General features: G+C 42.8%; 1 protein-coding gene across 8 annotated transcripts in view; it reads right to left on the reverse strand.

Moving 5' to 3' along the window:
- The window catches only part of FBXL2 (F-box and leucine rich repeat protein 2), a 147,368-nt gene that overhangs the window by 34,770 nt on the left and 96,192 nt on the right, over positions 1-16,406 (reverse strand). For 3 of the 8 annotated variants that reach the window (XM_003256832.4, XM_030812214.1, XM_030812215.1), the window contains 10 exons: positions 14,629-14,697; positions 14,434-14,529; positions 14,085-14,211; positions 13,868-13,942; positions 12,363-12,493; positions 10,442-10,502; positions 9,628-9,672; positions 9,031-9,087; positions 3,502-3,714; positions 1,075-2,203 (listed from right to left, as the gene is read on the reverse strand). In XM_003256832.4, coding sequence (XP_003256880.1) covers positions 2,096-2,203; positions 3,502-3,714; positions 9,031-9,087; positions 9,628-9,672; positions 10,442-10,502; positions 12,363-12,493; positions 13,868-13,942; positions 14,085-14,211; positions 14,434-14,529; positions 14,629-14,697 — 982 coding nt within the window. In that variant the 3' untranslated portion in view covers positions 1,075-2,095. Of the gene's footprint in view, positions 1-1,074; positions 2,204-3,501; positions 3,715-9,030; positions 9,088-9,627; positions 9,673-10,441; positions 10,503-12,362; positions 12,494-13,867; positions 13,943-14,084; positions 14,212-14,433; positions 14,549-14,628; positions 14,698-15,109; positions 15,609-16,406 lie in introns of those variants that run through there. The other 5 variants (XR_004029797.1, XR_004029798.1, XM_030812216.1 and 2 more) reach the window with 3 other exon arrangements.

Here is a 16,406-nt window from a genome sequence, read left to right on the forward strand (position 1 = left end):
TTTTTTCCTTTTCAGTTTATTTTCTCAAAGCTGATGCAACTGAGGATATGTTATTCCATTAACTGTTCCAGACTTTAAAAGGAAGCAAACCTGATTTTCTTTTTTTCTTTTTTTTTTTTGAGACAGACAGACAGAGTCTGGCTCTGTCGCCCAGGCTGGAGTGCAGCGCTGCGATCTCCGCTCACTGCCACCTCCGCCTCTGGAGTTCCAGCATTTCTCCTGCCTCAGCCTCCTGAGCAGCTGAGATTACAGGTGCCTAGCACCACGCCCGGCTAGTTTTTGTATTTTCAGTAGAGATGATGGGGTTTTACTGTGTTGGCCAGGCTGGTCTCAAATTCCTGACCTCAGGTGATCCATCTGCCTCGGCCTCCCCAAGTGCTGGGATTATAGGCATGAGCCACCGTGGCCGGCCTTAAGTTAATTTTTTTAATAGAAACTAATTCATAATCACTGAAGCAAGTCTGTTATATGCTCATTTATTGAAGTTGCTTCCTGCATCAGTCCTCCTCCCCCATCTCCTCCACAACAGTGGGTATAAATGTATATTTAAGTAACTGCTATGGTATCCACACAATTTTTAGACCAAGGAATACTGGAATATATCATAAGGCAATAAAATGACTTCAATGCTTACTCTGATAATCGCGCTAAGTCCATTTATGGGGAGTATATCTGCTTTCTCTTCCTAGAATGCAGCTGACATAATATATCCTTAAAAAATACTTCTAAAACTGCCTGTCTAATAAAGGTATTGCTAGTCATGGGAACACATCTTGCTTTTGCCGTTTCACTTAAGTTTCTCATGCGCTCTGGCCCTTCAGTTTGGAGGAGTGGTTGTTCGGAAGGGCCAGCCACCATGAACACCTAAGTTTACAGTGAAGGTGGTGATTGATTGATTGACTGATAGGTTCTTAATAAAGGTCACAAATATGGACAGCATGGAGCAAGAATCAACCACAGCAGAGAGTAGGGTCATTTTATCAGATTTCAGATAACATCAGGAAGGTCTGCATTTGGAAAATGGTTTTGCTTGGATGTGTCTGCTATAAAATCATTGCAATAAAACCCTCTGACTTAATTTTTTTTAAAGCATTGCAATGGTTTATTCAATTTTATGAGTCTAAAAGGTACCAACACTTACTGATCTGAGTTTTAAGTCTGTAAAACTTTTGAGTAGCTATGGTGTAACCTGATTTTTAAGATTTCAAAATAAGCTTGAAAAAAAATCACATCCATTTTACATGCATCCATTCATTACTTCTAATTGATTATACTACAGATAACTTAAGCCTTAGTTCTTTCTCTTTAAGGTTCCCCCCAGTTTTATGAGAGGCATGGACATAATTAGCTTTTTTCCTTTAATAAAAATGCATTATGTGCTGTAGCATACACCAGAGCTTCTACTTTCCAATCAGGCAACACAGACTCTGGGCTGCTTTTGTTTTTGGTCCCTGGAGGTGTATATGACAAGTTGACAGAAACAAAAAGGTGAAGGCCCTGCTCCACCCAGTATAGAGTCCTCTTTTCTTTGGTGTCTCATGGAAACCTATTAACATGCCTTCCACGTAAGTCTCTACATATATAACTATCAGGCATTATGAATTTGCAGTACAGTCACTTTGATAAAGTTGCTCTTTTATCTTCAAAGTGGAAAAGTCCTGCTAATCAAAATGGAATTATGAATTAAAGTAGGCCACTGGCTTAAGTATCAGGTAGAAAATCAACAGCTTATTTTTTCTGCTCAGTTTGTGCTAACACTGATGGTCTTTTTGAGGAATGCTGATAATGCCAAGGGTAGAACTTTTGTACCTGGGTAGGTACCAATCTCTTAAGAGATCCAGGTTTCTGGCATGGTCCTAGCTGCATTGAGACCACTTGTCATGTGTTAACTGACACAAGGCTTTGATTGTTTCACAGCAGAATAAAGGTGAAAACTATCACCAGAGTTACTGCAATCCATACAGAAGTCTTTTACCTGTAAATGCCTTTCCCAATGGAGAATCAATAGATTGGGTGATGGTGGAGTAGGTCAGGAAGACTCAGGTCTTCTAGAGGAAAGGATGCCTCATCACCCCTTGGGCCCAGGCAGCTGCTGTCAGAGAATGACACAGCACCTGCACAGTCGCTGTCCACTTCCTGCCACTGCTGTCGGTGGGGTGACGGGAGCAAAGTAGGCGTGGACTTTGACATGAGGGAGCTGAGCCTGGAAGGATGAAGAAAAAAGTGGAGTCTTTACACAGGTATTTTTAGGATTATGGTCATAATTGTAGAAAAACCTATAGTCCTCTATTAAAAATCTTCACCTTAGTTCAAATAGAATTTATGCTATAGATGAGAGCTACTCCTGTTACTCCGCCCACCATCTGTCCCCCCATTAGTACCTTCTAAGGATAAGTGAAAACACTTATGTTGATATGCATTGATATGTTTCCACCCAGGGGTAGTAACCAGCCCTATTTACAAACTAAGTGAATATTCTCTACAGCTGTAGCACCCTGGATGGGGCTGTTAAATGCAGTTGCTTAAAGCATAATCAAGAAAACAGTGTAGGTGAACTGTATGGAAAAAGCCAAATTCTGTTAAGCCCTCTTACCTGGAAATTAGCCAAGAGAGTTCTACCTCCCACTCATAATGACCTTAAATTGCTTGCCTTTAACATAGGCCTTTTTTCTTTTTTTAAGACAGAGTTTCACTCTTGTCGACCAGGCTGGAGTGCAATGGCGCAATCTCAGCTCACTGCAACCTCCACCTCCCGGGTTCAAGCGATTCTCCTGCCTCAGCCTCCCAATTAGCTGGGATTACAGGCACGCACCCAGCTAATTTTTATATTTTTAGTAGAGACAGGGTTTCACCATGTTGGTCAGCTAGTCTCGAACCCCTGACCTTGTGATCCGCTCGCCTCGGCCTCCCAAAGTGCTGGGATTACAGTCGTGAGCCACCGCGCCCAACCCAACATAGGCTTTCTTATAAGGGCTCCGATCACCAGACTGTGGAATCTCCAGCCCAGACCCAACTCAAGCTGAATCTTCCAGGGTGGAGTCTAAGCAAGAACATTTTGAAGAAGTCTAAGGTGACACAATTGTACCACATCAGTTTGCATAACTATTGCATAACAGAGAAAATGAGTGTTGACTGATTATTTTGAGATGGAGTCTCACTCTGTGGTCTAGGCTGGAGTGCAGTGGTGCAGTCTGGGCTCACTGCAACCTCTGCTTCCCAGGTTCAGGTGATTCTCCTGCCTCAGCCTCCCGAGTAGCTGGGATTACAGGCGCCTGCCACCACACCTGGATAATTTTTGTATTTTTAGTAGAAATGGGGTTTCACCATTTTGACCAGACTGGTCTTGAACTCCTGACCTCAAGTGATCCACCCACCTTGGCTTCTGAAAGTGTTGGGATTACAGGCGTGAGCCACCGCGCACCTGCCCTGGCCTGATTCTTGATGTTTTCCTTTGGTGCTTAGAAATGTCAGGTGTGACCGACTCCCCTGCCCCACACCTACCCGCATCCGCTTGATGCCTGCACGGGTAACCTGCTGGCAGTCGTACAGCTCAAGGCGCTCCAGGCCTCGGCAGTTCTCTAGGTGTTCCAGGGCCACATCAGTGATGAGAAGGCAGTTGTCCAACTCCAGTACCCGCAGCCTCTCATGGCCACAGGTGCTGTTGCTCAGGTGCAGGATCCCATCATCTGTGATGAGTTCACAGTGGGACAGGCTCTGGAACAGGGAGACATGAGTAAATGTTTGCAGGACCCTTATTCCAAGGCTCAAGTCCTAAAAAAAGCTGGAAGCTAGCCTTTTTGCCCTTCTGCAATGGGATGACACAGCAAGAATGCCCTCAGCAGATGCCAGCCCCCGGACTTCGCAGCCTTCAGAACTATGAGAAGTTTCTGTTCATTACAAATTATCCAGTCTGTGGTAGCAGCACAAAACAGACTGAGACATTTAATCAGGCAGTGAGGACCAAACACAAAGCCTTGGGGCCCTTTGGTTATGGGTTTGCTACACTGGGAGCGGCTTCTCTCTCCTAATTGTGTAAAGATGGAAATAAAATTTTCAGGGGAAATTTCAGAGTTTACCCCCTTGAGAGCAGTTTTATTGGCCAGTTCTCCATTCGAGGGGATGCCAGTGAAATCAATGCATCTAATGTCCTTGTTCATTTAGAAAATTGCACAAATAGCTGTGACCCAGAGATGTACTGAGCATCTTTGAAGGTTATAATCAAATAGACCTTGAAGAGTGTGATCTGACATTACTGACTTCTCTTGGGTAAACAGTAACGGTTGCAAAAGATAAATTCAGATGAATATTATATAGCCAAATGACATTTATGTAATTCTCTTAAGTTCTCTATACCAAAAACAGTTTCAGACCTGACGGTTTCCCCCAATGCATATCAAATGTAAGATTCACCCCACCATAAAAACTAGAGAGGCAAAAGTACTGTATCAATGTCCCATTTGTTCATTTGTTCCTTCAAATATATGAGCTCCAACTCTGTCCCAGCCCGCAAGTGTGCAATGATGAGTAAAAACATACTTTTCTGTACTGGCAGAGCCCAGACTGGAGAGTCTATAAAATCAAATAATGCTGATCTTTTAAACTGAAGCTGAGGTGCTTTGAGAGCATATGACAGCAGGATTTGTCCTGGGGAAGAGACCACCGAGTTGATATTTGAAGGATTAGGAGCTAATCCTAGGAAAGAGAGCAAAGAGTTTGTTGTGTGCAAGGCTCAGGGGTAGCAGGAGAATGGCAAGTACTGTTTAGGAAGAAGGTCAACATATAATAGGTGGGAAATAACCGCACGTAGACGCAGATGGAATTGGGGAGGTAAGGGCCAGATCACAGAGTTGTGTAGGTTATGTAAAGAAATTTAGTTCTGATTCCAAGGTCAGTGGGAAGAGTTGTAAGGAGAATGTGATGTTGCAACTGTTTTTCAAAAAAGACGGAAAGTAAGTGTTGGTGAGGATGTGGAGCACTTGGAAGTCTCATATGCTGCAGGGGTTATTTCGATGTTTCTGACTGAAATGCATACACATGTGTTAACCAGAAAACATAGGAATACTGGCTGTAATAGCCCCAAACTAGAAGCAGTACTCAAATATTCAAAAGTAGAGAAAGGATAAATAAATCACAGTGTACCCATTTTATAAAGCAGTGAGAATGAACAATATACAACTACATGTAACAATATGCGTAAGGAAACCAGATGAGTATACATGATGATTCTTTTCATATCATTTAAATAAAATACAAAAAGAGGCAAAACTAATATATGCTATTTGGAAGTCACGACTTTTGGGGGATCGGTGATTGAAAGGGAGCAGAAAGGTCTTTCCGGGGTCATGATAATGTTGACCTTTGATCGGGGTGTATTCAGTTTATGGAAATGCATTGATCTATACACTAGTGATAAATGTACTTTTCTACATGTATATTTTACTTCAGGAAAGTTAAAATTTGAAAAACCACTCTGACTGCCAAATTTTTTAGTGTGAAAGTGGATACAGTTTAGAACAAGTGAATGGCCACTGCAGTCTATGAAGCAAGGAAATGTCTGAGAGTTTGGACTTAACAAGTCCTGGCAGAGGAGACCTGAGTGGATGGGTCTCCTCTGCAGGTATTTTATTCTGCAGGTATTCCTGCAGAATAAAAAATCTAAGACATTGCAGTACTGGTTGTAACAGTCCCAAACTAGAAACTACTACTAGAAACTAGAACTACTGGCTATGTAACTAGGCAGCAGAGTACCACCTCGAGGGAAGGGAAGCTAGAGGAGAGGAATTCTGTTGGACCTTGATGCTTGAAAGATTCTTCTCTGAGCTTGATCTTAACAAGGTGGAATATATTTCCTTTCTCATGAATCGAATCACTCTACATGGTTTACATCAAATAGTATTTATGTAATCAATGCTGTTCATTGGTTTTTAGCTTTTAGAATTGACTTAAGAGTAAAGCCAGAAAACTGGTTCTTTAGGAGGCTGTTTAAAATTGGTAAATCAAAAAATAGAAGTTTGATTACTTACAATAAAATGGAACGAGAAAAAAGTGTCTATGTATATATTTCATTTTCTTTTTTTTAAATATTATTTATTTTTTTTGAGATGGAGTTTTGCTCTCGTTGCCCAGGCTGGAGTGCAATGGCGCAATCTCGGCTCAACGCAACCTCCACCTCCCAGGTTCAAGCGGTTCTCCTGCCTCAGCCATGCATGCGCCACCATGCCTGGCTAATTTTGTATTTTTAGTAGAGGCGGCGTTTCTCCGTGTTGGTCAGGCTGGTCTCGAACTCCCGACCTCAAGTGATCCAGCCGCCTCAGCCTCCCAAAGTGTTGAGATTACAGGCGTGAGCCACCGTGCCCAGCCAATTTCATTTTATTTACGTATGGATTCACACATATATACATGTATATTTACAAATACAGATTGGAGAAAGATGATGGAGGTGGTGTATGAATGTCAATTTCTCCATTGTTTTAATATAGGGAAATTCAGAAATCAAGAAGTTAGCAGTAACATATGAGACTGAGGAGATACTGTTATATTAATTGAAAAACTTATGTACTGGCATATTCAAGTATTCATAGAAATGTTTAAAAACTGATTTAAGGAAAATCAGAGGGTGCTTGACCTGTTCCAAGCTAACAGGAAAATCCACTGCCAACATGGTTCACACAGCAGTGGGGCCTTCTGTATTAACACTAACAAGGTAGTCAATAGTCAAAGCTGTCTGGTTCGGGCCAATTCTGCAGAGTAAGTGTCATTATTCCCTTTTTACAGATGACGGCATTGTGGCTCAAAGTTGAGACTTGCCAGTTATACCCAGCTCAGGCTGGCCTTAAAGCCTTTTCTCCTGTCATGTACTGTCACTCATCCCTAGCAGGAGTGATGCATTCTGGAAGTGAGCAGCTTATATCACATTCCTGACTCAGAGGTGGTTAGGGGCGTGGGGCAGAAGATGCAGAATGGGAGGTAGAATTGCTTTTAATTGCCATCAGCAGGTATCTTCTGCTCCCATGGATATGGTGTGGATGTGTGTGCATGAAAAAAGACAGAGAGGAGAGGGACAGAGAAAGACAATCACTTTTCATTGCACAAAGAATGTCTCAAAAAGGACAGAAACTGGCCATAGTGATAAGTTATCCCTGTGTAGGGAACATGGCAACTGGGGATTTTTCTCATATTCCTAGTACTTTTTTTTTTTTTTTTTTTTTTTTGATGGAGTTTTGCTCTTGTTGCCCAGGCTGGAGTGCAATGTCGAGATCTCAGCTCACAGCAATCTCCCCCTCCCAGTTTCAAGCAATTCTTCTGCCTCAGCCTCCCCAGTAGCTGGGATTATAGGCATGTGCTACCATGCCTGGCTAATTTTTTGTATTTTTAGTAGAGACAGGGTTTCTTCATGTTGGTTAGGCTGGTCTCGAACTCCCGACCTCAGGCAATCCGCCTGCCTCGGCCTCCCAAAGTGCTGGGGATTACAGGCATGAGCCACCACGGCCGGCCTGGTACTTTTTAAAGTAACTTTTTCTTTTGATTTTTTTTTTTTTTTTGAGACAGAGTCTCACTCTGTCGCCAGGCTGGAGTGCAGTGGTGTGATCTTGGCTCACTGCAACCTCTACCTCCCGGGTTCAAGCGATTCCCCTGTCTCAGCCTCCAGAGTAGCTGGGACTACAGGCGTGTGCCACTACGCCCAGCTAATTTTGGTGGTAGAGATGGGGTTTCACCATCTTGGCCAGGATGGTCTCAATCTCCTGACCTTGTGATCTGGCTGCCTCAGCCTCCCAAAGTGCTAGGATTACAGGTGTTAGCCACCATGCCCGGCCCTCTTTTGAATTTTGTCAAATTCTTATTCTGCATCAGTTGATGTGATCACGTAATTTTTCTTCTTTAGTTAACATGGTTGATTACATAAGTCAGTTTTCAAATATTAAACTACACTTGTGTCTCTGGAATAAACCCTGCTTGGCCATGGTATTATAATTATTTCTATATATTGCTACATTCTATTTGCTAATATTTTGTTACAGATACTTGCTTCTATGTTTATGAGGAATATCAGTCTGTAGTTTTGTGTTTTTTTTTTGGTACAATTTTTGTTTGGTTTTGATAACAGGGTATTACTGGCCTCGTTAAAAAAAAAAAAAAAAAAAAAAAAGTTGTTTTGGGAGGCCGAGGCAGGTGGATCACTTGAGGTCAGGAGTTCGAGACCAGCCAGGCCAACATGGTGAAACCCTGTCTCTACTAAAAATACAAAAATTTGCTGGGCATGGTGGTGCACGCCTGTAATCCCAGCTACTCGGGAGGATGAGGCAGGAGAATAGCTTGAACCAAGGAGGCAGAGGTTGCAGTGAGCCGAGGTCATGCCACTGCAGTCCAGCCTGGGTGACAGAGCAAGACTCTGTCTCAAAATAAAAAAAGAGTTGTAAAATGTTTTACCATCTTATTTCCTAAAACAGAGTGTATAGAATTGATGTTAATTCAGGTCAGGTGTGGTAGCTCACACCTGTAATCCCAGCACTTTGGGAGACCGAGGCAGGCAGATCACCTAAGGTCAGGAGTTCGAGACCAGCCTGGCCAACACGGTGAAACCCCGTCGCTACTAAAAATACAAAAATTAGCCAGGCGTGGTGGCGCATGCCTATAATCCCCCCGCAAGGCTGAGGAGGAGAATTGCTTGAACCTGGGAGGTGGAGGTTGCAGCGAGCTCAGATTGTGCCACTGCTTTCCACCCTGGGTGACAGAGTGAGACCCTGTTTCAAAAAAAAAAAAAATGTTCATTCCTTAAATGTTTGGTAGAGTTCCCCAACAAAACCATCTGGATCTGGACATTTCTCTTTTGGGAATCTTAACATTGCAAACTCAATGAAAGCAGTAATCAAATATTTAGATACCTTGCCTCCCAAGTTAGCCCAATTAATAGATTTTTGAAATCAAGAGAGATGATACCTTACAGAAAGAGAACCCAAACAGCTTCTTGCTGTGGTGGGAGGGCTCTTTCATCTTTAACAGGTGAATAATGTCAGAAAAACTCAGACTCACCAGGGCTTGCAGTTTAGGACAGTGAATGGAGAGCTGGATGAGTGTGCTGTCGGTTATCTGGAGAGAAACACGCTGTGTCAGTGTGGCTTCTACACCAGAACTTAATACCTAATCCTGGCTTCTCCTGAACATGAGAATCAAAAGGTGTAAAAGAGAATTAAAAACTCATCTCAAACACTCTGGGGCTGGGAGCTCCTCTCTTCACCAGCACTCTAAAATCTGCCCGCTTCTAGAGATGCAAAACTGTTCTTTGGTCCCTCTTCTGGTGCCCCAAGGAGGCTTGGGGCAAGGGACAAAGAGGGAGTGGGCAAGGAGTGTTCCCAGGATTCTCCTCTTTGGAGTCACCCCATCACTGGACATGCAAGCTTATTTTATAGAGCTATCCTGAACTTCTCTTCTGTAGTTCTGTCTGATGACTGAGAATGGCCAAAAGTTCACACATCCACTGCCATGGCCTTCACAGGTTTCCAAGCCCTGCCACTGAGGTTGATCAAGGAGGGTCAGGATGATAGCGAGTCAGTGTCTCTGGCTGTGCTGCACTGGCCAGCAGTGACTAAGGAGCAGGCTGCCCTGCAGGGTTGTCAGGAGTCCACTTACCAGGATGCATTCTTCAAGATCCATCTTCTCCAATTCATGGCAATTCTGGAAGAGTCCACAAGACACACCCCACATGTGAGTCAGTGGTGACAGCAACAATGGTGGCTTGCCCTATCCCTCTGAGTATTGGCCCAGTGTCCTTGTTCTCTTCTATTAAGAAGTATGCCCTGTTCCTAAAGCTACCCAATAAACCAGCACTTCTGAGCAGCTGCCTTTTGAGTTACAGTGCTTTGGAACTGGGAATAGGGCTGCCTCTGACTGCATTTCTTTCTCTCAACTTGGAAAGAGAGTTGTCTACAACCTTCCCAGTGGCTCGCAGACATCAGCAGGTAAATTTTAGCCATAGCCTAGACTCTGGGAGGGCATGGGGATGAGGCACTAAGCCACACTGTGGGGGTTGGGTGGAGGTAGCCAAGTCTATCAGCAGCCCCAGGAGGACATGGGTTCCTGGCAGCAGGTCCAGAGGGACCCCAGTGGTCAGTGTTTGCAGGGCAAAGGGCAGGGTACAGCCCAGTTACGGGGAGCTGCTGAGAGGCCAAGTTGGGGTCCATATGAGGAATGAAGTCTCCTGCCAGGAGGAGGCTGGTCCCACTTGACCACGCATGAGGCCCAGACCCTTTACAGAACCCTCTATAAGACTTCCCTAGATTTCTGGCCAACTGGAAAAACTGCAATACACACCCCAAGGGTTCTACTCTACTTTGTGCCTGTCTTTTCTGAAGGTAGTCTTTTGCACACCCAAAACCACTCCAAGTCACTTTGAATTTCAGAGGTGAATTAGAGTTTGGTTGGATTCTTTAAATCTATGTCTTACCCGAGCTAAAAGTGTAAAACCTGCATCAGTCAAATGGGAGCATCGGGCAGCCTCCAAAATTCTGAGGAGAAAGTGGGTACAGGGGAGAAAAAGGTACCAACTAGTTAATAATGGAAACACATAACTTTATGATGCATATTTGAGTCTTTTCTGCTCTCTGACATGCTTTTGCTTCTGTTAACAGCCCTTAGGGAATGTGACCTGCCCAAAGCCCCAAAGTTCCATCCCAAACTTGGAAAGTAAATCCAAGAATCTTCCTGCTTTACCAGCATGTTGTTTTTAAATAGTAATCTAATATTTGTTTTTTGGTTTTTGTTGTGTTTTGTTTTTATTTTGCAAATAGCATCTCACACTGTCACCCAGGCTGGAGTGCAGTGGAGCATCTTGGCTCACTGCAGCCTCCGCCTCCCAGGTTCAAACGATTCTCCCGTCTCAGTCTCCCAAGTAGCTGGGACTACAGGTGCCCGCCACCATGCCCAGCTAATTTTTGTATTTTTAGTAGAAATGGGATTTCATCATGTTGGCCAAGCTGGTCTGAAACTCCTGACCTCAGGTAATCCACCCACCTCGGCCTCCCAAAGTGCTGGGATTACAGGCATGAGCCACCATGCCCGGCCTTGTTCACTTTTTAAACACATTTAAAATGAACTTTTCTCAATAAAATCATCTTGAGATTTACTGCATTTATGGAAATTCCCAGGTACCCTAAAGGAAGTTTAAAAAATTTGTAGACAATGAAAAAAATTAATTCTCAATTACCCATGCTTAATAGGGATGGGTGCATGAATAACATTTCTAAGTTAAACACTCCCTTACAGCAATAATTTTGACCTCCTTTCTGGCCAGTTTTGATCACCCAAATTCCTTCTACTAAGCAGAAATATCTAAATGATATAGTACCTTCTCTACAACAGTAAGAAAAATTGGTAAAAGCAGAAATATACAATTCTTAAAAGATACAGAACTGGTGTGAGCGTGGGAATGGATCAGTTTCATTGGAAAGTAGAGATTTTTTAAAAGTATCTTTTTTTCTGCTTCTTGGATAAAGTTTAAGGTTGCTGGTTCTGAAGTCAAACTATTGTTACTATTGTTAAAATTTTAATATTCATAGCTGGTAATGATAATCTATTACTTTGAGGATCAGAATACAAATTACTGTTTTGTTTTGTTTTGTTTTTGAGATGGGGTCTCACTCGGTCGCCCAGACTAGAGTGCAGTGGCACAATCTTGGCTCACTGCAACCTCCGCCTCGCGGGTTCAAGCGATTCTCCTGCCTCAGCATTCCGAGTAGCTGGAATTACAGGCACCTGCCACCAACCTGGCTAAATTTTTGTATTTTTAGTAGAGACGAGGTGTCACCATGTTGGCCAGGCTGGTTTCAAATTCCTGACCTCAGGTGACCCACCCACTTCAGCATTCCAAAGTGTTGGGATTACAGGCATGAGCCACCATGCCTGGCCTAAATTATTATTTGTTAAAAACAAAACTTTTTTTTCCTACTGGGGAAGAAGCTAAATAAGAAGGTAATTGTGATATTCCCCTCATTCTGTCCGTTTGGCAGCAGTTCTGGAGGAGAAGCTCATGTCCTTTGGATGTGAGGCTATCACTCTGCTCACTATGTGCTCACTCAGGTGCTTAAAGCAATAACATGATGAGGTAAATTAGGTGGGAAACTGTGACATTCATTAAGAAATTAAAGTTTGGATTCACTGGTGGTAGACATTTTATACTCTCCCAGTACATCCTCCAATGAACTGGATTTATACACTGCCCCACCCCAATTTACCCAACAAAAGCCAACAACAACATAACTACTGCCTCCACCACCACTACCTGGCAAGCCTGGCCTCTCCTGCAGGAAGCCCTCTTGGTTAACTCAGCCAAACTCTGAGCTGCAAAGCAAAAAGTGCAGTGTACTCACTGCAGTCGTGGGCAGTTCAAACCCAGGGCTGTAAGAGAGGCATCTGTGAGGTTGCTGCAACCCGAAAGACAGAGAGCCTGCAGCCGGTGACAGCCCCTGCATATCTGCACCACACCTTCATCTGTGATACGCTGAGGAAAAGCAGCACAGAAAGAAAAGTCAGAGGACACCAGCAATACCGAAACGGGAGCAGCAGAAAAATATCTGCTGCTGTTCAGTTTTGGTTGCTGATTACTAGCATTTTATCCAAATAACTTCAACCAAATAAGAAGTAGAGGATAGACAGGTACTTGTGTTATTTATCTCTGCACAGCTTTAAAATATTTTAGCAATTTAGATAAGATACATGCATCCAGGAAAAAATAAAGTAAAATTTTTAAATAATATAAATGGAGAATAAAAGTTTAAAATTCCATTTCTCCCTCACTAGTCATCAAAATATAGATTTTTTCATAAAATTTATAAACTCATAATTTAAAAATCTGATTAAAGAACTTTTGAGGCTTTCCTAGTTTAAATGACAATAATATTTGATTGGATTTCTGCAGATTAATGCTTTAAATATTTACAATATACACCTATATTTATATTTCATCAGATGTTTTAGACAATAGGAAAATTAAATAAATCACAAAATTATTGATAAATACCTTGAATTCTATGAATTTGGCCATGAAGATTCAAAATAATATGTTCACTTAAACAGACTACTTGATATAGAAATAAACACGCACATCTATATTATACTTCAAGCCATCAGCGAGTGCTATCCTACACATAAGTCAAGGTCCTATTTTTGAATAGTCCTGGCCCATACGGTCAACATTTGTCCGTAAGACAGTTTCTGGTTTTTTTCCCCACCACTAGGGACTCTAAATATTTATAATATATTCATTTAAAGCTGAATGCAAGGGTTTTCCCTTACCTTTCTCAAAATCTATGTTCCCCTTGAAAACCTGGAGGATGTAGCAAGCATCCTCTTCAATTATCAACATTTACAATGGCAGTGGAGAAGGACCAATAGTTTTTCATAGGCTAATGTCCTGATGAAAATGCCACCTTGCTCTTGCCTATGCGTTTTATTCTTTAAAGCATTTTTGCATGTGCTATTTCATTTTATCCACTGAAACAACGTGAGAGAAGTCATCATCCTCAATTTACAAGTTAAAAAAAAAAAGGCACTTCATGTCTTACAACTATTTAGTGACCAATTCACTGCATTCCTCAATAGCATCCCTAATACTCTATTCAACAAAATCAAGACCTGGTCTATATTATTTTTAGGGGAGATGTCAGTGGCTTTGTACTGAGTATGATTCCTTTTTGTTGTTGTTATTCTTCCATCTTGTGACAAATCGGTAGGTTATATAAGGACACAGGATGAAAATCAGGGTGTGGCAACACAGCCCATCTCAGGTGCCTGGGGGGCTGCAGGGAGGCCTGAGGCAGACTGCTTTGGGAGACAACATAGAGCAAACGGTGTTCAGGAGAGGCACGCTACTTACTGAGCAGGACTGCAAGTTGAGGCTCACAAGCTCATGGCAGTAATTCTGAATGTGTTTCAGAGCTTCATCTTCTAACTGAGTGGACAGAGAAAACAAAAGACGGCTGGAATCCAGGTGAGGGAATAGTGGGACACCATGAAAAATGCAAAAGCAGCTTTCTGGATGATGTGCCCACACCTGATACATAACACAAACAGCTGTATTAACCCTCTGGTACCTGTGTGCAGCCCCTCAGAAGCAGGGCTTTCAGGCCTCGACAACCTCGTACCAGTGCCTCGATGCCATCCTTCGTGATCTGATCACACCAAGAGAGGTTCAGGTACTCCAGGTTTCGGCAGCCCTCACTGAGAGAACAAGAAACAAAAACTTATGTGCAGTCTCTCCTGTAGAGCGTTAATGACCAACTCTGAGTTTAGTACATCACAAGAAATTCAGAAGGGGAGACCATGCCTGGGACCTCTTGGAGTCACCTATTTCTTGCTGGATCCAATGTGACCATTAGGAAGGTTTCCAGAATGTTCACAGCTTTGGGTATTTCTCTCGACACAAACAATGGGCACTCTTACCTGATCCCCTTCAAGGAGCTGTTTGTAATAGACACACAGGAGGTCAGATCCAGATGTTTCAGCTTGGAACAGAATCTGCTAAGGCTATAACACGTGCTGAAAAAGAGCAGACGCACTAAAGATATTTTCAACCATGTTTCTCTCCCTTCTCTCTCCCCGTGGCTATTTGGTCACCAATTAATCTTCATTACTTACCTGTCAGTGATTTTTGTGCACCCATTGAGGTTCAAATGTTCAATGTTTCGGCAGTTCTGTGCAAAGGTCCTAAAATGAGAAAACATTTTAAAGCTCCCTGCAAGTTGCTAGACAGCCACTAGAGGGCATATGAAACCATTCACGCTTAGAACAGTGCTCCCTCAAAATTAAATCGCGTAAGAATCAGCTAGGGTTCTTGTCACAGTGCAGATTCTGATGATAGATCTAGAATGGGGCTTGACAGTCTGCAGTTTAAAGAAACTCCCAGGTGATGCCAGTGCTGCTAGTCTAGGGACCACATTTTGAGAAGCAGAGTCCTAGACCACCTATCAATCTGTTCTCCTTTACCCACAGCTTGGTGAGTCATCACCAAATCATGAGAATAGAGGCCTAGCTCCCTGCTCCCTCCGCTCTACAAAAAAATCAATTTGAAGCAAGGGGGCAAATCTTCTTGTACTGTGCCATGCTGTCATTTGCTTACCCTAGAGCCTTTCCAGAGAAACCATTTCTGGCGATTGATAGAAGACAGCAGTTAATCAGTATCAAGACCCACTCATTTTACTGGTGAGGACATTCAGTCATGAAGAGAAACTTCCTCATTGATCTGTGGGTTGGTAGCAAGGCCAGAAGCAGCACATTAAAACCCCCTATTCACCACTCACTGCTTAACATATTCAGCAAGGACTAGCTCAGGTCATCTCCATCATTCTGAAATACAGCTTTGAGATTTGCTCCTTCCAACCTGCCCTGGTACAGGTAGGGGGAACCAAGCCTGATGGACTGTCTGAGATGAAGAAATGGGGCTGAAATTCTAGGAAGACCAAGGCAGCTGGAGTTATCTGGCAAGAGCATTGGAGTAGAGAGAACGTCACAAAGAGAACTCCAGAGATCTGTGGAGGGTGCCCCTCAAGAATTAAGTACAGGCCAGGCATGGTGGCTCATGCCTGTAATCCCAGCACTTTGGGAGACCAAAGCAGGAGGATCCCTTGAGCCCAAGAGTTTGAGACCAGCCTAGGCAACATAGTGAGACTCTATCTCCAAAACAACAACAACAACAAAAAGAATTCAGTACCACACTGATCAATGTATGCATGTGATGAAACTACCCAAAGCCCAAGGCCAGGGAATAAGAATCAACAAAAAGCATTAAAGGAAACAGTAGCCAGAGCTCACCGAGGGCAAGGAATAGTGCCCATTTCTACCAACCAAGAGTGAAAAATGCCACAATTCTTGGGGCATTGGGTAGAGTATTGAGAATAGTCTTCCTTTAGGAGTGGCGCACAATTAGTCCTAAACACTGCTTTGGTACAACCTAACAAATCTTAAAAACAAGACCTAACAGGAACTATTCCCAATTAAGTCAACTGTATCCCAGAACAAAACCTGAGTATTTATAGGAATACAAAAATATCTGCACCCAACAAAGTAAAATTCACAATGTCTGGCACTGAACAAAAAATTATCATGTTTTCATAGAAGGAGGAAAATATATCCCCAATAAAGAGAAAAGGTAATCCACCAAAACCTACTCTAAACTGCCACAAATAGCAGAAACAACAAAGGCATTAAAAGTTATAATGTTATTGCCTAGAATACATTTCTATGAAGCTAACAAACATGTTATGTAGACACATGGAAACATAAAAGAGATCCAAGTTAAACTTTTAGATACGAAAACCGGCCAGATGCAGTGGCTTACGCCTGTAATCCCAGCACTTTGGGAAGCCGAGGCAAGCAGATCACTTGAGGTCAGAAGTTTAAGATCAGCCTGGCCAACA

Source organism: Nomascus leucogenys, chromosome 4 (assembly GCF_006542625.1).
Source record: "Nomascus leucogenys isolate Asia chromosome 4, Asia_NLE_v1, whole genome shotgun sequence".
In the NCBI taxonomy this organism is placed as follows: domain Eukaryota; kingdom Metazoa; phylum Chordata; class Mammalia; order Primates; family Hylobatidae; genus Nomascus; species Nomascus leucogenys.